General features: G+C 40.1%; 1 protein-coding gene across 1 annotated transcript in view; it reads left to right on the forward strand.

The window, feature by feature from the left end:
* The window catches only part of ITSN1 (intersectin 1), a 2,682,533-nt gene that overhangs the window by 535,491 nt on the left and 2,125,738 nt on the right, over positions 1–21,304 (forward strand). The window contains exon 10 of the mRNA XM_044072770.1: positions 16,523–16,672. Coding sequence (XP_043928705.1) covers positions 16,523–16,672 — 150 coding nt within the window. The remainder of the gene's footprint in view (positions 1–16,522; positions 16,673–21,304) is intronic.

Consider the following 21,304-nt stretch of genomic DNA (forward strand, 5'->3'; position numbering starts at 1 on the left):
TGTCTTTATAGTGTATCAAAAACTGCTGTTATGGAGCTTAAGAAATGTTTGGGTGAAATCAGCTTTCAGCAGGGATTGGAACTTGATTTACAATAGTGAGGATATGCCAGAGGGATCTAGAAGGAAAAATATAACAGAACAGAGTAGATTTATGAAAATGTTTGGTATGAAATATATTTTAATTTAATATAACTCAGACAGAATTTACACATTATTCTCCAAGGTACAATAACTAGGCTAGATATTTCAGGGGAACATTCGCATTTAATTGAAAACTCAACACTGATCCAACAGCTATTTCAGATCATGCACCAATACAAAAAGATAAAAATGCAAGGTAATAATAAATTACACTGGTGCTTTCCCACCTACGTGTTAAAACAGAAGAATCTAAGTAATAGGTAGTGTAAATTTGAAAGTTATTGTGGAAGACAGTATCTTCAGAAGTTAAAGCTAGTAAGTGAGATAAAATGGAGTTTAAAAATAGGGTAGAAAGAAAAGAGATATTGTTAAGAAGCGACAGTAAATGTTTCATAGCCTTAGCTTTATTGGTTATATTCTGCTAAGGATAAAACAGGCAACCAGCTTCCAAAGCTTCTATGCACTCAAACTGTCAGGCAGTTTGTACTGAGCTGACTAAAAGACAAGTTTGGGCACAAAGCCCTAAAGAGCTCCACTGCCGCCAAAGTCTATACTTCTGTTAGGCTTCTGAGGATCGATGAGCAGCTTGTGCTTTTCTTTGCAGGGCAGATAAATTCCCTTTTGGGGAAAAAACTTCCATTTTCTTAATTTTGTCATTTTATTACTTTCCTCTTCGGGAAACATTTTAAAGCTAGCAGGTTTGTGTTTTAACAAACTGTTTTGTGACTGTAATGTACTTGTAAATGGAGCACTTGTTTTTTCTGTCCATTTAAAAGTAGTGTAAAGTAACTGGAAACATTTTTTCTGTGGAATTTTTTTTTCCCTGGGAAAGAGGCAGCATTTTCGGCTTGAAAATGAAACATACTACTGGTCCCATAGTCGGTTCTGCTTCCAGCCACAAAAAGAAAAAGATAAGCAAGCAGCCTTTGCCACCACAGCAGGATAGCAATTTGCCTCAGCCACAGGTGGGGGTGAGTCTGCTGTGGCCATTTGTTGTACCTCAAACTACACACATTTTACCCCAGATCCCGCTAGTGTAGCACCTACAGCCACAACGGACCAGGAGTTAGCCATGTTTTTTGTGGCTTTTGTGGTTCCTTCAGTGGGCAGGGGAGAGCCTGTCTTGTCAATCCTGGTAGAGGGAAACAGGCAAGATTTCCCTGTTTAGTCAGAATGCTGAACTCATACCTAGGGAAGCAGCTGCTGCCATTAGTAACATGGTTAGTCCTATTTTTTCTTTCACAAAGAAACGGAAAACCAGGCATGTATCTACTTGTCCTCAAATTTCTTTAGATTGGAGTAGTTTACTGGGTCTGGCTCAATATTTAATTCAGGGTATTGATCCTTGTAAAGTAGATTTTGTCGAACTGTTGCAAAAATGTGGCAGTGTTTTCAGTGTGAGAACACTGAGGTTTCTCAGTTGCTCAGAAAATAGTACAAATTGTCACCAAAGGATTTTTCAGAACTTAAAGCCATTCTTTCTGTCCTGTTTGCATTAGAGGATGTATATGTTGCTAGCTGCAGTTTTCCTGATAGTCAACCAGCTGCCCCTAAAAAGGCAGATAAGATATATAAAGTTCTTTAGACCAAACCTGACCCAGCAGCAATAGCTTAGTTGGCACCATTGCTTTTTTTAAGCATTTAGTTATTTCCAATCCTGTTCTTTCTGATAAGGAAAAAAAAAGTATTGATGGGCACATGAAAAAAGTGTATACTTCTGCGACTTCGATTTTTCAGAATTTTGAATTGTCATGCTCGTATGTTCTAACAAATTGTGAAAGTGTGAGGAATGTTTTATCTGCAGTTTTATTGTGAGGAAAAATCTGCTTTAAGTACTTAATTTCATCTACTGCACAGTCACTACTCATTTCCACAATGTGTGCGACTGTCATTGTACCTCTTCCAGGGCTATGTCCACTGGTACTGTTTTGAGGAGGTTTGCTTGGCTGCATTCTCAGAACCTCCCAGATGATGATAATGAGAAATTCTGCTTAGACCATGATTGTGTTTTGCCCTTCTACTGCAGAGGTGATCAAGAAGTGTGATGAAAGGGGCAAGCTGATCCAGCGAACCTCTAAAAATTTTCAGCCCTCCTTTTCCACATTGGCCAAGGGATTCTCTACCTTGTCTTCCAGTTTTGAAAAACAAAACATAATAAACAGTTTAAAAAATTCAGGTAAACGCAAGTTAAAGAAAAGGCAAGGGAGGTTCCATAAATAAGTTTCAAACCCCCCACAATCCAAGGACTGTCCAAGTCTGATTGAGTGTTCGACCTTGTCACTCCTTCCTACCATGGCTCCTTTTTTCTTCCAGAAAGTCAGAATCTCTTTTTTTTCTCTTTGGCAACAGATGGATTCTGATGGTAATTCATCAAGGTTACAGATGGCAGTGGGAGGAAATTTCTAATCCTCCAGATGGACCCCCCCACACACACACTTGTTCTTCATCACATTCTGTCCCAAAGAGTGATAGCACCGGTTCCTCTTTCCAAGCTGGGGAAGAGTATTTATTCATAGATGTTCCTAGTGCCTAATAAAGAAAAGGCTTGGAGACCAGTCCTGGATCGATCCTTTCTAAACCCGTTTGTGATAGTGCACTAACTCCAAATGATGTCACTCCACATCAGTCTTCCTCTTTTAAGTTTCTTGGGACAGCTAGATTTAAAAGATGCTATCTCCCATTACTATTTATCTAGACTTCATATGTTGGTTTTGTACATCTGAATCACATTATTTCTCTGCCATACCTGCTTGGACTATCCATTGCACCAAAAGTGTTAACAAAATGTTTAGCTCCAGTTGTAGTTCACTGCAGGTTACAGGGCTTCCACGTTTTTCCATATTTAAACAACTTTCTTATCTTTGTAGAGTCTTTTTCAAAGTGTCATGAATCGCGTCTGTGTCACGTTATCGAAGTCTTACTGCATCGAATCACTAAAGGTCGACCTCTAGTGATCGATGTAGTAAAACATTGAATAATGCTTAAAAAACAAAAAGGAAACAAAAATAAAAACTTAACTAGCGTAGGCAGGGGGGGCAAGCCCCCTGCACCTCCCACACCCCCCTACTTAAATATTCCAACTCTGAGACCTCACTACATTGAGATAAATGGAAATCTCCCCCTACAGAGATTTCCGTTTACTTGCACAATGTTGTGCATTTTTGATGATGTGGTGCAGACACTATCAGCTTCGATATTGTCGGCTTTCGACATCGTTAAGTTAGACCCTCATGAATCTCTGTGGTGAGAAATCTCTTAAGATGGAATTTCAAGTGAACATTCAAAAGACTTTCTTGACTTCATGTAGGAATGTGTCCCTGGGATGTCAAGTAGACATGTCAGTTCAAAGAGCTTTTCTTCTACAGGAAAAATAGCTCTCTATTTTGATCTATTAGTAAAATTTTCCACTCAGATTTTGGTCTCTGCAAGGGAGTACCTCAGGATTGTGGATCTTATGGCATCTGTGCTTCTCATGATACCTGTGGCAAGACCCCACATGAAAAAAATGCAGTGGTACCCGAAATCTGTTTGATCCCAAAATCAACACCATTTATCCTTTCAAGTCCCAGTGCTGGTGTTTGTCAGAAGAGAATCTTTTGGTGGGGACAACAGTAGTCCTTAAATTCAAGTCTCCCCTTCTCCCTCCTGCTCCAGAACAGTCACCACAGATGCTTTGGACTTTGCTTGAGGCACAGCTGAGGGGAAAAAAGTTCAGGTGTGGGGCACCATCGACAGATGCAAGCACATAAATATCAAGACGATGCTTGCCCTAATCAAGATGCAACTCTCTCAACCATCTTTGGTCCCCAGAACCTCATCAAGTGGTGACAGGCAAGACCGCAAGCAAGGGGGAAGCAGGTCATACCCCCTTTGCAGACTTGACTTGTTACCTTGGGTTATAGCTTCACAGCACAGTCTTGCATTCCTTTAGAGCAGAATTTTGTGGCAGACAAGCTGAGTAGGGCACACCCTCATGAGTGGAAACTAGATCAGTGGGTCTTCAAAGATTACATACCATTTGTGGGAAGTTCCTTAAGTAGACATCTTTGCCTCCTCTCTGAACAATCAACTGGCAAAATTATTTTCCAAGACTGCAAGAGGTCTGGATGACCAATGTCTTTTCTTGGACAGGAATGTTCCGGCATTCTTTTCCACCCTTTCCACTAACATGTGGGATACTTCTGAAGATTCAGATGGACTCCCCCAAGATCATTATGGTGACTGCCTTCTGGGCCAGGCAACCGTGGTTCTCACTTCTTTTGGAAATGGGCAGGGCCAATAACCACAAGCTTCTTCACAAACTTGATCTATTCACTGAAGAACGGGGTGTTTGATACAACCTGACATTAATCAACTTCAGTTGACTGTCTGGATGATAGGCTGCTAATTCCTTCTGGCACCTGTTTACTGAGGATGAGCAGCAGATACTAATGGAATCAAGAAAGCCTGTTACTAGAAGATCATACATTAACAGATAGAAGTTTTTTTAATTGGTGCCAACAACATAACCAGCACTCATTCAGGATTAGGTATTCTCTGGTTTTACATTTGTATGAGTTATCAGGCTGTGGTCTTTCTTATTCCAGTATCAAGGTTAATTTATTGTCCATTTTAGCACGTGTGCCCATGGATCCTCCTCTTTCAATGCAGTGTCATGTCAGAATGTTTTCTTGAAAGAGGTTTTACATAAGACGTGTCCATGAATACCAGTGGCCCCTGCTTAGGATCTTAATTTTGTATTAGAGAAGCTAACAGTTGTTGCATTTGAACAAGCTACTCTAGCTGAGTTGAGGTTCTTAACATGAAAAACAGTTTTACTGATTGATCTGACCGCTGCAAGAAAGGGTGTCCGTGTTGCAAGCTCTCATTTTCCACAGGGACAGGGTTTCTTTGGGAATTAATCCTGCTTTTATGTCTAAAATAGTATTGGAGTTTACTTCAGGCCAATGTATTCATCTCCCCATTTTCCTTTCTGAGCCTCAAAATGAGGGCGAGAGGATGAGCCGTATGTCAGATGACCACAGACAACTGTGGTAGTATCTTTTTTCAGAACCAAATCTTTCAGATCTTTGAATAAATTGTTCATTTCTTGTGAAGGTAAGAAGGGACAACCTGTGTCAAAACAGACTATTGGCAAATGGTTATCTAAGCGTATTGCTTTTTGTTAAACTCACCATAACAAAACTATTTCAGGCAGGGTCAAGGCCCACTGGCATTATCTATGGCCTTTTGAAAAGGGTTGGATTCTAGAAGTATTTTAGAAGCCGCTACTTGGTTCACTGTACATACTTTTACTAAGCACCGTAAGCTTGATTCCTTCTCTAGGTCAAGATCAAACTTTGCTAGGACCATTTTCCAGGGGCTCCTGGACTCATCTCCTTCCACCTCCCAAATGTAGTTAGCTACGTTAATCTACCCATACATCTTGGGCTACTGCAGCAGTGATAAATATGATAAATATAGTGCAGCTGCAGAAGTTAAACTTACCAGAACAGTAGATGTGTTTAAATGATCACTGCTGCAGTAGCTACTCTCTCCCTCCACCCACCTCATTTTTTGAAAGGGTAATCTTTTTGTAGCACCTTTATCAAATTTATCACTTAAGACATAGGCAGACATATGTACATACATACACAAAAAACAAAAGCATTTTAACATTTTACATTTAAATACAGAATTATACATCGCATATATTTTCTTGCCTATTATCACCAGTCCAGCATTACAAAAAATTGCTAAAATCCTGCCCTCCCTTAAACCTCACTCCTCCGCCAGAACATTATTATGCATGTATTATTCCCACAAATCCATTTATGTCCATTTAACTTGCTGCTTCACTTTTCTAAAGACCCCTGTTAGTTTTTTTTTTCTCTTGTATAACATTTATGCATGAAATATTGTTGGTGTAGACTTCGATGTCCATTTTCTAGTAATTGCTTTTGGGAGCCAACAGAATTAAACTTTAATAAGGCCTTACTATGCCTAGGCAATTCTGGTCCTGTATCTGATCTCAAAAGAATTATTTCCTTACATTTGCTCACCCAATATTTCTGATGGAGTACTCTGTAGGGATTTTTAAAATCTGCCAACTCATTACACTTCCAAAACATATGCTCCCAGTTTCCTATTTCTACTCCAACATACCTCGAACATTTGCTGTCTAACTGAGGAAAAATTCTTTGAAGTCTGCTTTGGGTATAAAAATACCTATGTAAACACTTTCAAGCAAAGATCCTAAACCTTCTGGACTTGGTTGCATACTTGGGAGCCATACACCTAGCTTTCAACCTCTTAAAAAGGCCCAAAATAGGGACAGGTTTTAAATATTGCTCTTCAAAACTTAGAAAATTGCTAGGACAGGTTTTGTGTTGGCATGCCTTTTCTGAAGAGTATAATGACTGAAACTCTGTAGTGTTTGTTACTATTTAGTGACTTCAATCCTTAATGATTTGCCAGAAAATCACAAATTTTATTTGGAAAAGACCAAAAATATGAGTTAAAAATCTGTACATTCTGTGAAAATCTGGGCTGTTGAGAGGTACGGATATGTTTTCTTGTAAATTGCTTTTCTAGTCTTTTTCCAATATTTTCTAACGTACACTGACTGATTCTTATCATCATGCAATATTTTATATGCCATATTCATTACCACTTTTTTAAACATCTGCTTCTGTTCAAGATTCAGCTAAAAACTCTACTAGGTCAGGTCTCTTTCACTTAAAATTCCATTATCCCTTTATGTTTGCCTGTACTTTGAGATCAAGTTCTGGTAGTCTCTAACCTGCAGTCCAAATGTTGTCTAGGCCTAATCACACTCTCTTAACCTTTCCTGCTTGAGTTATTGACTCCCCAATATCTTGGTTCCTTTGCCAGGTTTCTCGAGTAAACTCCACCCCCTCTTGCCCATTTCTATACCCCTACTTGCAGTCACTCCTATTGGCAAAATCCACTTTCTCCATTCTCTTATTGGCTTAGTTTTTAGAATACTTTCTGCTACTTTACGAATATAGTATTTTGAATGGTGGTTATTTTCCTTAAAAATCTGTACCCAGAATCCCTCTCTCTGTCTCTTTCTTTTCAACTTCCCTCTTGCTTCATCATCATCACTTTCCACTTTGAAATATAGCCTTTTGCTTGTGTTACTGTATTGGAGCCTTGATTGTGTAGCTCTGAAATATCCTTTCAAATCAGGTAAACCTATACCAACTTGTTCGATTGCAAGTATCAGCTTTTCACACTTAACTCTTGCTCTCTTTAGCTCCCAGATAAATTCCTTCAGTTCTTTATTAATTATTGTCCACAGCTTCTCAGGTAGATACAAGTATGCCTGACCTGTATACAAGACTAAAGGGATTAAAAACTTTCATTGCTGGTCTTACTATCCGTATCCATACGAGTTTCTCAAGCTTGTTTTGTATTATCTTTTGTGTAGATGTTCTTCGTGTTTCACTATTGCAGTCATCACATTTGGGTTATCTGCTTGCAGTAGCCCTCAGTTGGTCTGATTAATAAAGTCTTGGGTGCTGCTTCGGTTGCGGTCTCTTCCATGATGTCAGGTCATCAGGGGTATAAAACATGCAGCCGACATCATTACGTCACTCTTTCTTGCTGTGTGGTGCCCAAAGCAGAAACAGTTCGCAAGTGCCAGTCGGCCGACTCCTGAAATTTTTGTTTTCGAGTTTCAGAACCAAAGTCTTCAACTAAAAGCTAAGTACCCCGTTGGGGAAACTTTTTCTTGCGTTTTCTTGCTCTAAACCGATGTCAGTAAAATTAAATAATTGCATTTCTTGTGGAAAGCAAATACCTCATAAAGATTTTCATTCGTACTGTACTCCTTGCTTAGGCCCTGACCACGACGTACCTCGCTGTGGTTGTGTGCCTCATTCAAACCACGAGCTATCCGTCTGTATATTTTCACTTCTAAATATTTTGGTGCTCAGTTCAGTTATCCAGATATGTCTTTGGTAAGCCATCCGACTACCGACATTCTGAAAAAACGCAAAGGTAAAGACAGAGACAGGCCGCCTAGGTCCAAAGCTGTCGATGCCTCTCCTAAGCCAGTTCGCCGGTACTCAGTGAGGCACTTTTGCAGCCCCTGATACCCGCTTCTCAGATTCACAGGCCTCTACTGAGACCCATTCGAAGTCCGGTATGCAACAAGATGCTTCAATTGTGGAACCTGCAGATGTCTCTACCTTGGATGGGTCTGGAGCCGCTGTGCAGGCACCAGCTTCTGAGAGTGTATTCAGGCCTATTGACTTGCATATTAAACTGATGCCATCATCTTCTTCAAGGCCTAAAACTCGAAGCATGCCTAGAAAACTGACGCCCAGACTGCATGGTCAAGCCTCTATGCCTAAAAAACAAATGATAGGAATGGCTGAAGACCTTATTACTTTAGAGGAAGCCACCCTTCCCCCTCTAAGAGACCAAGGACTGAGTTTGCTTATGATACTTATGACCAGGATTCTGAAATTTCTGTTTCTTCTGATGACGAGATTTACCCATGTCTACCTATGAGGATTCTGCTGCTGAGGACTCTATTCCCTCTGCCCCCCCCCCCCCTAGATGATCTCTCTTTGGGTGAAACTTTGCATACTCTTAGGGAGCATTTTCATTGGGAAAGTCAGGATTTCTCTGATTCTAAAAAGAGGCTTGGGGATTTCTTACTCATGCCCCACCACAGGCCTTTAGCTATCCCTCCTGTACTAGACATTGTTGATGATGCCTTTTCGGAATCTTGCTTGACCCCTGACTCTCTACCTCCTGCTCCCAGAAAGCCTGATAGATATAACAGGGTTCTTGACTCTCTCAAGTTCCTTTTCAAAAATCCTACTGCGGATCCTGAGACCATTTCACAGGGTCCCATGGGCATTAAAGCTACTACTGCTAAAAATCCTACCCCCTCTGATGGATACTCCAGGGCGCTTTATAGATGGGGTAAGAAGGTGTACACTTCTGCAACTTTGGCCATTAGGGCCTTAAACTGCCAGTTTCATATGTTAAAGTATCAGCAGCATATTATTGGATTGCTTAAACAGAAAATGATGTTGATTCCTGATTGTGTTGAAAATAAGGATTTACAGGATTTAATGCATTCTGCTGAACAAGTTGGAAAACATACTTTGCAATGTGGTTTTAATTCATTAGAGGCAACTTGCAGGGCTGCTGTCACTGGGTCTGTACTTAGAAGGCATGCTTGGCTTAAGGAGCAATCCTTGCCAGGTCATGTTAAAGCTAAATTACTGGATGCTCCCTTAAATCAGGACCGCCTGTTTGGTAAGGCAGAAGTTGTTCTTAAAAAGATGGAGGAAAAAGCTAAATCTGTGCAAACTGTTAAAGATTTCTTACAAGTTCGACCTCCAAGATTTAGTAGGCATTGGCATTCCCAAAATTGGTCCTTTCCTGCCTCTTCCAGGCCTTCTCAGCCCAAACCCAGATCCAGCAGAACACCCAGACTTTAGTCCCAGGGTATGCACAGGACTAAGCAGTGGGGGGCCCCCTCTTCTAAATCTGGGAGTAGTAAAACTCCCCACTCTAGTAAACTGTCTTAATGACTTCATTTTAAAACTTCCAAGCACTTCTCAGCTGACTGCCCCTTTGGAGGGAAAGATTGCTCTTCATGCAAAGAACTGGAGACTCATTATCCAGGACAAATGGGTTTTAAATATAGTGTCCCAAGGTTACAGACTTCACTTCCACACGTTACCAACCCCAAATGGTTGGCCAGATCTACCCCCAAATCAGTGGGCAGAGGCTCAAAAGTACTCTTTCTTTTAAGCATAAAGGCTATTCAGACTGTACCAGAAGAGGAAAAGGGACAAGGTTTCTACTCAAGACTTTTCCTGGTACCCAGAAAAGACAATTCATGGCGTCCTATCCTGGACCTGTCTACTCTAAACACCTTTTTGGTGATTCCAAAATTCAAGATGCTGACTCTTCACCAGTTGCTTCCTATGCTAGGCAAAGATGCCTGGTTGGCAACACTCAATTTAAAAGAAGCATACCTGCACATCCCAATCAGGGAATCTTGCAGAAGATACCTACGCTTCAAAGCAGGCTGCACACACTATCAGTTCTCTGCACTACCCTTTGGCTTATCTACTGCGCCCAGGGTATTCAAAAAGTGCCTAGCTCCAGTCATTGCATTTTCCAGGAAAAGAAATATTCAAATATACCCATACCTAGACGATTGTCTAATTCAGGCAGAAAGCCAGGACATACTTTTGAATCATCTGGCCTTTGTACAAAGAATGCTAACTTGTCTGGGGTACACCATAAATGAAAAGAAATCGCACCTGGTACCCTGTCAACAAATTATATTCCTGGGAGCAAGCTTGAATACAACTTCCCAGATGGCTTTCCTCATGCCAGAAAAACAAATTCATTTAACAACCTACTTCAAACTAGTGGCCACGAAAACCCTGCTATCTGCAAGACAAATACTGCAAGCCTTGGGGTTCATGGCCTCCTGCATTCTTCTAATTCCATATGCAAGACTGCATATGAGAAAACTACAATGGTATCTAAAAAGCCTATGGTGTCAACATTCTCAGGATCTAGAAGCAGTGATTGCTATCGTACCTTGCCTATGCCTAGAGTTTCTTTGGTGGGCAGAGGCTTGCCACCAAAACAAGGGACTACCATTCACTCTACCCCCTGCCGCCCAAACCCTAACCACAGACCCACCAGACTATGCATGGGGGGGGTCACCTGGCAGGGAAGTGCATTCAGGGAAAATGGAACCCAAGTCAAATGTACCTGCCTATCAATCTAAAAGAAATGTTTAGCTGTACAGAATGATCTGACAGCTTTCAAGGACTACATTCTTCCAGGACAATTAATGGTAAAGACGTACAACACCACTGTTATGTGATACATAAACAAACAGGGGGGTACCCATTCTTACCCCCTTTGCAGACTAGCCATGACATTGTGGAACACAGCCGTGAGCTACCAAGTGCATCTACAAGCTCAGTTCCTGCCAGGGAAGCTAAATACACTGGCAGATGGACTAAGCAGAAATCTCATGGACTCACACGAGTGGAAACTGGAACCAAAGATTTTCAACATGTTGACAAACAAATGGGGGAGCCCAGATATAGACCTGTTTGCCTCCCCCCAGAACTACCAATTGGACAAATTTTGCACAAGGACTCCCCACAAACAAGCTTGGAAAGTGGATGCTCTGTCCTTCAGCTGGAAAAACCTATCAGTTTATGCCTTTCCTCCTCTGCCTCTCCTTTCCAAAGTACTACTAAAGATCAAACAGGACAAACCAAGGATGATATTCATTGCATCAGACTGGCCACGCCAACACTGGTACCCCCTCTTGCGCAGTGTGTCACTGTTGGCCCCATGGCACCTGCCTCAGAACCCCCTACCCTGTTGTCTCAGCAGGAGAAGCAGATTCTGCACCCTCCGCTCCAAACCCTGAACCTAGCAGCCTGGCTAATTACCTAATCTCTCCTTTATCATCCCTCAGTAAACCAGTGATAGATATCATTTTAGAGGCAAGGAGGCCTAGTACTAGAAAATCTTACACTGAAAAATGGAAAAGATTCTGTGCCTGGAACCAGTCTCGGGTTGAGCACAGCAGCGCCCAATTTACCTCAGATTTTGCAATACTTAACTGAGATGCTTCACAAGGGCCTTTCTTTTTCCTCCTCCAAAATTCACACCCCAGCCATTTCAGCTCATTATAACACAGAACCTCCCCTCTTCTCTCATCCACTGCTCAAGCAGTTCCTCAGGGGGCCAAAAATTTAAGACCACCCAGGAGAGCCCCAACTCCAGCTTGGGACCTTAACTTTGTATTGGAGAAGTTCACTCTTCCTCCTTTTGAGCCAGCTGCTAGTGCTGATTTAAAATTCCTTTCTTGGAAAAAAGCCTCCCTTTTAGAAATCACTTCAGCAAGAAGGGTGTCTGAGTTACAGGCCCTTATGGCATTGGAGCCTTTCATCATCTTTCATGCGAACAGGTTGTCCCTCAGAACCAATCCCTCCTTCATGCCCAAGGTGGTATCCAGTGTGGCTTTTATTTAGTCCATTCATTTGCCAACCTTCTTTCCTAATCCACAGAACAAAGGGGAACAGATACTGCACACCTTAGATGTGCACAGACAACTTAGATTTTACTTGGACAGGACTAAACCACAAAGGAAATCTGAACAGCTGCTGGTGGCATTTGCTGCAAGGGCAGAGGAGAAGGCTATTTCAAAGCAAACTATTTCTAAATGGATAGGCCATTGCATTCATTTCTGCTATAAGTACCATGGAAAACCTATCCCACAGGGGATCGGACCCCATTCAACCAGGGCTGCATCTACCTCTACATCCTTTCTCAGAGGTGTCCTTACCAGGGACATCCTAGAAGCTGCTATCTCGAGTTCTGTACATACTTTCACCAATCATTACCATTTGCCTATTTTCTCTAAATCCAAAGCTGGCTTTCTCACTGCAGTTTTGCAGGGTCTTTACCCTAATGCTATATAAATTCCTCTTCCCATCCTTAGCTTTGGGAATCTACCCAGATATGATGACTGCAACAGTGAAACACGAAGAACATAGTACAGTTGTGTACACTTACCATAAATGTAGATGTTAGAGTGTATTCACTGTTGCAGTCCTGGTTACCCTCCCTCCAGCCCCCTAGTTTTTCTTTGGCTATACCTCTATTCTCTTCTACTATGCTTAAAAGCTTTTTGGTGTATTTTCTTTTTTATTGGAGGTATTTCCTTGTGTGTGTGTGTGTGTGTGTGTGTGTGTGTGTGTGTGTGTATATATATATATATATATATATATATATATATATATATATATATATATGTATGTGTGTGTGTGTGTGTGTGTATATATATATATATATATATATATATATATATATATATATATATATATATATAAAATGTTTTATTGCTCCCCTTTAAGGGGGCATCTGGCATCCGGGGCAAGAAAAACTAATGTAATGGCGTCGGTTGCTTGTTTTTTTTACCCCTGACATCACCGAAGAAGAGACTGCAACTGACGGAGGGCCCAAGACGTTGTTAATCAGGCCACCTGATGGCTACTGCAAGCAGATAACCCAAATGTAATGACTCCAGCAGTGAATACACTCGAACATCTACATTTATGGTAAGTGTACACAACTGTACTTTTCTTGCCACTTATCCTTGGCTGTCATAACAGAAGCCTTTTTAATCCATGCTCCTAAAAATTTATCTCATCATGTCACCATAAATATAGGTATTGCTCAATCAATTTGTGTGTGGATAAATAATTGATGGCTGTAGCCTTTGTTTCATCTTCATTTTATCTCTCAAAAAAAAACTTGAAAAACTCTCAAAATGTTCCGCAGCACTGAGATGTCCGTTTCTGAATGTATCAGGTACAAAATAATATCTGCAAAATAGTCGATTTTTTTGTTACCATACCAATTATACCTTGTATTGCTGAGATCTTTATTTTCTTTGCCAATGGTTCTAAATATAAAGCAAGTAACAAAGTGGAAAGAGGACACCCCTGCCTGGTTCTTCTGTTCAAACACAACTTATCAGAGGAAAGATTAATCCCACTTTAGTTATTGCCACCGATCCTTCATATATCCGTCTGATTAACCATATAATTGTATAAGGGAATGCAAATGCTTCCAATGCCCTACTTTTAAAATCCCAGATTACTCTGTCAAATGCTTTCTCTACATTAAGACCCACCAATAACAGAGGTATTTTTTTAAATTCTTCTTCCCTCTGGTCATCATTGTTAATGTCAAACGTTTGCCACCCCTCCAAAAAAAAACCCACCAATCCATATCTATCAATTTTGTCAACACTTTGCCATTTTTTAGCTAGTATAGACATAAACACTGTATAATAGTGGGTTAAAATTTAAATGGGTTTATATGAAGCTGGGTCTGAAGGGTTTTTGCTATCTTTAGATAACATAGCCCACCACAGCTTTCTTCCAAGATGTTGGTGCTTCTCCTCCTTTTAAAATACTATTAATCAAAATCTTCCAGATTTTTATCACTGTCTTTCCTCCTAATTTCCAGTCTTCCACAGCAATACCTGAACACTTGAGTGAGTATACATCAGTGTTTGTCTCATCACCTCCTTCCTTAACTGTTAGTTGTTGAGCCTACTGTATCTCTAACCTTGGACAAAATATATGTTCCCTAAATATTTTCAGTTGTACTCTTTCTTGATTTCAACATTTTTCTGTTTTATTGACAAAATTTTCCTGCAGGATTTTGGGTTTGTGTATCTAGGGCAAGTTGGTCTTGTGAGGAACTGTTAGTGGTTTACCTACCTCTGTTGCGCTTTTTCTCTACTTTTCACTTTACCAACTTGTCCAAGCTTCTTTATCCACTTTTGAGGTTTCATACTTGGCTATATACGGATCAGTACCAGTCTGCAAGAAGGTCTCTGTGGTTTTACCTTCTGTTTGCAAGAAGAAAGTCATTAGGGAGTCTTTGGGTATCAAGCCTGCTTCTTTTGGACTTTAGCTTTTGGTGGGTGGGTGGGTGCTGTTGCCAGTCTTGATTCCTCAGACCACTCCTGTATTTTCCCTGGTCATTCTGGTAGTGTTGTGGGTTTTTTTTTGGATTAAAAATCCTACTGTAGCAGTGATAATGCTACTCAAATATCTACAGTTGTAGTTATTTGTACTCATACCAATGTACTGTAATTGTCCCTTCATCAAACAAATACTATTTAATTATCTATTCTTCCATTCTCTAAACATTGTAGCACATATTGTTTAGCTATCCAGTCTTGAATCCGAGCAAGGCTTGCTTTGGCTGTCCTGCAGAATATCTTTTGGACATCAATATTTTATTTCTAAGAGCAGAGCTTGGGGTACATTGGTACTATGCTGTTCATTCTGTGAAATTCCTGCAACAGTGATTATGATGAATACAGTGCGGAGGAGTGAGTAATCCTCACCATGCCACTGTATTATTCAAATAACAGGACCTTTTCTGCAAGACAGGCTCCCTCCTTCCATTCTCCTGGGCCTGTACAGTTTATTGACCTAATGGTTTTTGGACATAATTAGTTCACTGCTCAAGGTACTTCATGTGTTACTGTTGCATTGTAGTACTGCATTTGACTCCAGCTGTATTGTTTTTTTTTTCTTTTTACCCTTTTAACTGAAGGTATTCATGGAGGTTTATTACTAATTATACCACATTCTTTTCCTTTATGCAGTTGCATGAGTTGGTTTAGGTATTCATGTGTTAAGTAGCCTTCCTCAAGAGAATTTGTTGGTGTTTCTACTAGCTGAGTATCACTTCTTGTAAGCCAAAGAACCACAAGAGTAGAACATGCAGTACAATGTTTTTTTATTCTACAGCCAGATTTCCCCGTACAGCCATGGTTTGTGACTGGATCTGCATACCACTGCGTATATCTGACTGCTGATAAAGATCAGGAAGGAGGAATCGCATGCTTGAGTACATTTTCTATTCAGATTATGAATTCCTGAAACAATGTTAATATTATTAAGACCTCTAGTGTTGTTGCGTACACCTGCAACAACTGTACTTCCTTCAGGTCATTTCTTTAAATACAAGGTCTTTGCTTGACTGTCTAATGATGCAAGCTAAGTCAGCTTTACCTTATTTGTTATTTAATAAGATGTTACTAGTATGTCTTTAACTTGTCTCTGCTGATCTTTTAAATGCACATGTTCTCCTCTTTACTCACCCAGTTCTGGAACAGAAGTTTTTCTTACTCCAGTTCGTGCTAATCCTTGTACAACATTTTGAATGACCTCAGTAAGATAAAAAAGTAGTTACTGGTTTGCAGTAAAACAAGTATTGTGGTCACTAAAATTTGACTATTCCTTGTGTGACTTCCATAACTACATTTTTCCATGGCTAAATGTAATTGCAAAGACTTGATTAGATGTCTCATCCTTCTTATTTCTGGGCTTTCCCCTTTCTGTGCTTCCCTCTTGTATATTTATTATTGGTTGCTTAACTGAACATTTTTTTTTCTTTAAAGATCTGTTCAGGTGTAATGGATTCTGGTGTATGAATACTCTCCAAAGAAAATAGTTAGATCACAAAAAGTTTCAGGTGGTGCACAACATCTATACTTTAATACTGTCAGTTCTGTCGGTTTATGATATCTGCAGGGCAGAACCAGCTCTGGTTCACACCACAAAGGTGTGATTGAAAAAAATTGTCAGGATCACTAATGAGATTGGTGTGTGCAGTTAAGGATATTAAGAGTGATGCTACAGAAGTTTGTCTCCCAATGTCTGCTGTTATAGATAACCCAAATGCACTTTTAGGCTGCCGTTTCTTAAATGGTAATTACATAATGGAGTAATTTTGAATTAAATTTCTAGTTCTTCCTTTCATATATTTTATTCTGTAGGCAGCAAAACGTGAACTTGAAAGGCAACGTCAACTTGAATGGGAACGAAATCGTCGACAGGAACTTTTAAATCAAAGAAACAAAGAACAAGAAGACATTGTTGTCTTAAAGGCCAAAAAGAAAACACTAGAATTTGAACTAGAAGCTCTGGTGAGTCTATGAATCAATGAATAGACTATGTATGTGTATATGCATGTATTTACTGGCTTACAATCAAAATTGTGAAGGCTCAAGTGCAAAAGCTGTGTGGGCGAAAGGCAGTTTTCAAAGTGGCACAATGCCCAACTGGATTAATACAATGTCATAATAATGAAAGTAAAGCTTGATTCATTGTTATGAGTTTGGCATTGTGAACGGAGATTGTGGTACAGTGAGGATTTGCTATATATTCCTTTTTTTTTTTTTTTCTGTTATCAGTATCACAGCAGTGTTTCTCTGATTGGGAAAATCCATATTGCGTTCCAGATTTTTTCCTGTCTGTCTGATCTACAAAGAAGTAACATTGTGGATCTGTAATGTAGGAGAGTAAGGATTGTGGGCCATGCATCCTGTTCACATACCCTGTTCAGCATTGCTGATAAGTTTTGACAACTATGTTGGGGGATTAATAATGAACCCCTGATTGGTATCACTGTCTCAGTATTCCAAACAGATGGATTTTCACCACTGATGTCTGTCTGGGATGCCAAAGCTGAACATTCCCTGGATCATACCTCCAACATATGACCTCAGCTCACAAGTGTAGGGGTATATAGGTGGACATATGAGCCCAGACTGTCTTGCTGCCAGCCCGAAAACAGGTCTCACACCCGTTGGGCTGATCTTCATATTGTCGTTGGTGCTGTAGCTACTAAAGGAAAACAGGTAAGTGCCCAGATGAGGAACCCTCCTTTACTTATATAAATTGTTTTGCCATATCTAAACAGTCCTACCTTAGTTTGTGATTTAGTGCGGAGTTGACTGGTAAGAGAAGTTTTTCATTTGAATTTGTATTTTATTTGTTATCACTGTTTTACACTGTTTGTAGGTAGGAAGAGTTAGATTATTAACATGACTGACTACGATTCATATTTTGTTGTTTTACCTTTAATTTCACTGTTGGTTGTTAAATGGGATAGGTTTTAGACAGGCAAGCTCTAGCCATCCCAAGGGACCTAGACAGCTATAAATTCACACATACTGCAGGGAGGAAAATCCTGAACATATCTAAACAGTCCTACCTTGGTTTGTGATTTACTGTGCAGTTGACTGTTGAGAGAAGTTTTATTTGAATTTGTATTTTATTTGTTATCACTGTTTTTCACTGTTTGTAGGTAGGAAGGGATAGCTTGTTAAGACTTTGATTCATATATTGTTTTACCTTTAATTTCACTGTTTGTTGTTAGCAGGGATGCCAGATTTGTTACTGGACAGGTAGGGACCTAAAAAGGTCATTAATACGGAACATCAGGCAATTCCGCATTAAACACAAGTAGATCCGTGTTTGCCAATTTTTGATTGGCCCGTATGCTGGTATACGAGCCAATCAAAAAAATTGCACAGCGGACCCTCTTCTGTTCAATGCGGAACATCAGGCAGTTCTGCATTAAACAGAAGTAGCTCCGTTTTGGAATTTTTTGATTGGCTCGTATACCAGCATATGGGCCAATAAAAAAAAAAAAAACAAAGTGGAGGCTGTTTCACTGGGATTTTGACCGGCAGTGCGTGACTCTGGATCGGGCTGCTGATCCTGGGATAGTCCCACTCAAATAGGGATGTCTGACAACCCTGGTTGTTAGAAAGGGATAAGTTTTAGACAGGCAGGCTATAGCCATCCCAAGGAGCCTAGACAGCTGTAAATTCACACCGACTGTAGGGAGGAAAATCCAGAGCATATCTGAACAATTATACCTACTGTTAAGAAGTGTGGCTGTGAGCGATAGTGAGCAGAAGCTACTGCGCATGACACAAAGGAATTACAGCTTTTGTCTGGCTTACAGAACCTGTACAGTCAGAGCAACTTTACTGTACGTACTTTGGTATTTAGTTGTATGCTGCTTGTGTGGTAGTAGTCACAGAAGTTGATTTAAGTTCTCTCTGAATTCTGTGGTTACTGTTTTTGATTATTCTTTTCTTTTACAATATTTTATTTGCTTGAAGCTGAATATGGATTCCTTAAATGAGTATACAATTAATGATTTGCTAATGCACAAATGCCTTGTACAATCTAATAAATGCTGTGCATTTTTAAAGGTAACGGCTGGTAACACTGGTGATATGTGTTCCTCGTGTCAAAATTTAGATGATTTGCTTACCGTTGTTAGAAGTAAATTTAGACTTAATGATGATGATTGCACTTGTGCAATTGGCACAGCTTGGAGAGCTGTTACATATATTGATGACTGGACTGGTGAGATAAATAATGTTGGGCAAAGACCAAATAGAACACATTTAGGAATTAATGCATTTGTTGTCTGTAAAGGTCGTTCAACCCCTATGAAACAAGACAATGCCCCTGACAACTTTGGAATTCTGGATGCAAGTATTCAGCAGTCTGAGGATCCGGATTGTTTAGAAAGAAACAAAAAAGAAAGGAGGGAAGAAGTTCACAACAAATAAGGAAGAAAAATAAACTGAATAATGTCTGTAAAGTAAAGAGAGTATATACTAAAAAGGTCACTGCTTTGTTTTGTAGCACACAAGTTACTGGGAATGATATTTTTCCTGTCAGAAAACCTTTAGTCTACAGAAAAAGGCATCATTTTTCCAAAGGAGAAGGTAGAAAAAAAGGCAAGGGGCAAGTGAAAAGGAAGAAATCAAGATTGAATGTGTAAGAACATTATTGTAAGGAAAAAAGAAGAGAAAGACAGATGTTGACTGCATGACTCAAGCTGTGAATTTACAATGTCAGCTGGATGAGAAATTTAATACACAATGAAAATAGTGGGATTAATAAGACTGGTGGTGATCTATCCTTTGCAACAAGTGATAGAACAGATATTACTATATTAGAAGTAGAAGATTCTACAGAGCTGGTTACCAAAGATATTCTTGTAATTGGAGATTCAATTATTAAAGGAACTGATACTTTATATTTGCATAGAAGGTAATGAACATCGAATAGTGTAATGCTTGCCAGGAGCAAAAATAGATGATGTGAGACAAGCCTGGGAACACCTTAATGTAAGGAGGTATGGATCTGTTTTTGTTCATGTTGGTACAAATGATCTCATCCGCAAGGGCTCTGACTGTTAGTAAGGAACTGACAGCCGTCTTAGATAGTATAGCTTATACTGGTGTTCGGATGTATTTTTTTACAAATCACCTATATAAAGTATATTTAAGTCACTGTGAATGAAAATATTTTTGGGTAAATACCCATGTGATGTGGCGATCCCACCACTGCCCACCAATTAATATGTGACCTCCCCAACACTGGCCCAGTAATCAAGGAGTCTCAATCCTCACCACTGACAACAGTGGGGAATTGTACACACTGGGAGGATGACAAGTACACAGTAAAGTGCAGTTTCCCTTAAGAGCACACTGAGACCACAGTCAGTCTGGGGCTGATTTCTCCCGCTTTCTCCAGATCCCACAATAAGAGGTCCCCACTGGCACAGCTGTAGAGTTGAGTTCTTAGCCAGAGTTCCAAGCCAAGTCCTCCAACATCCTCTCTGTCCAACCAGTGCTTTGTGTTCCTGCCCAAGTAGCTTACACACACACTCTTGGACATTTGTTTTACACACTCACTCGCTCACTCACTCACTCACTCACTCACTCACTCACTCACTCACTCACTCACTCACTCGCTCACTCGCTCACTCGCTCACTCGCTCACTCGCTCACTCGCTCACTCGCTCACTCACTCGCTCACTCACACTCTCACACACACACAAACTCTCTCTCTCTCTCACATGCACACACGCACACACACACACACACACACACACACACACACACACACACACACTCCTCTACCTGGGAAAGGCTGGCATAGGTTTACTAGCTATGCCTCCTTCTCCCCAGACTATAAATTAGTTATCGCTGCCATTAAAACCCCTCATCGGCTACTTTAAAGACCTTAACAAAGGGTGTCCAATCTTACTGTGTAATGTTACTGTTAATCCAAATGGTAGTTTGACCAAGAGCAAGGCTATTAGGCGTGGCCTGCACAGTCACCAAATAAATGTGCAAGTACACTCGGAGCTTAAATATGTCTCTCAAATGTTAGCCATAAAGATAGGTTTAAATATATTTATTTATTAAATAGAAGAACAAGACAATACTAAACGTCTTCACAGTGACATCAGAGTTCAAAATCACAGGAAATATTAAAACAACATTGCAGGACAGTCTCAAATACAGAAGACATATAAACTAATTTTTACTATGTTCCGTACTGAATCTAGAAGAAATTACTGTACCGTAGTTAACTTCAACAGCCAGGTAAAACAGATGTGGTGAGTGGATGTTTCCAGCTGATGCTGTCAGGCCAAAGACAAAATACAAAATGCGCAGTCATTCTGAGTTCTTAAATTAATATTGAATATTACTGCTGGGACACTTGCAGTATGGCATCACTTTTTGTCACCTGACTTCAGTTCCCAGGCTCAACAACCATTGCTAGAAACTGCTAGCATTTAGCATCTCCCTGTGAAAATACATAGCCTTCAGATGTTTGCAACTGCTGGAAGACATAAAACAGTAAAACACTTACAATACAATGCAGGAGGCTCCCTAGTTTTAGACATCCTCTCTCCTTGCTGCATTGAAACTAACTTTTATTGTGCAGTTATAAAA

The sequence above is a fragment of the Protopterus annectens genome, chromosome 5.part1 (assembly GCF_019279795.1).
Source record: "Protopterus annectens isolate FY-2018-M chromosome 5.part1, PAN1.0, whole genome shotgun sequence".
NCBI lineage: Eukaryota > Metazoa > Chordata > Ceratodontiformes > Protopteridae > Protopterus > Protopterus annectens.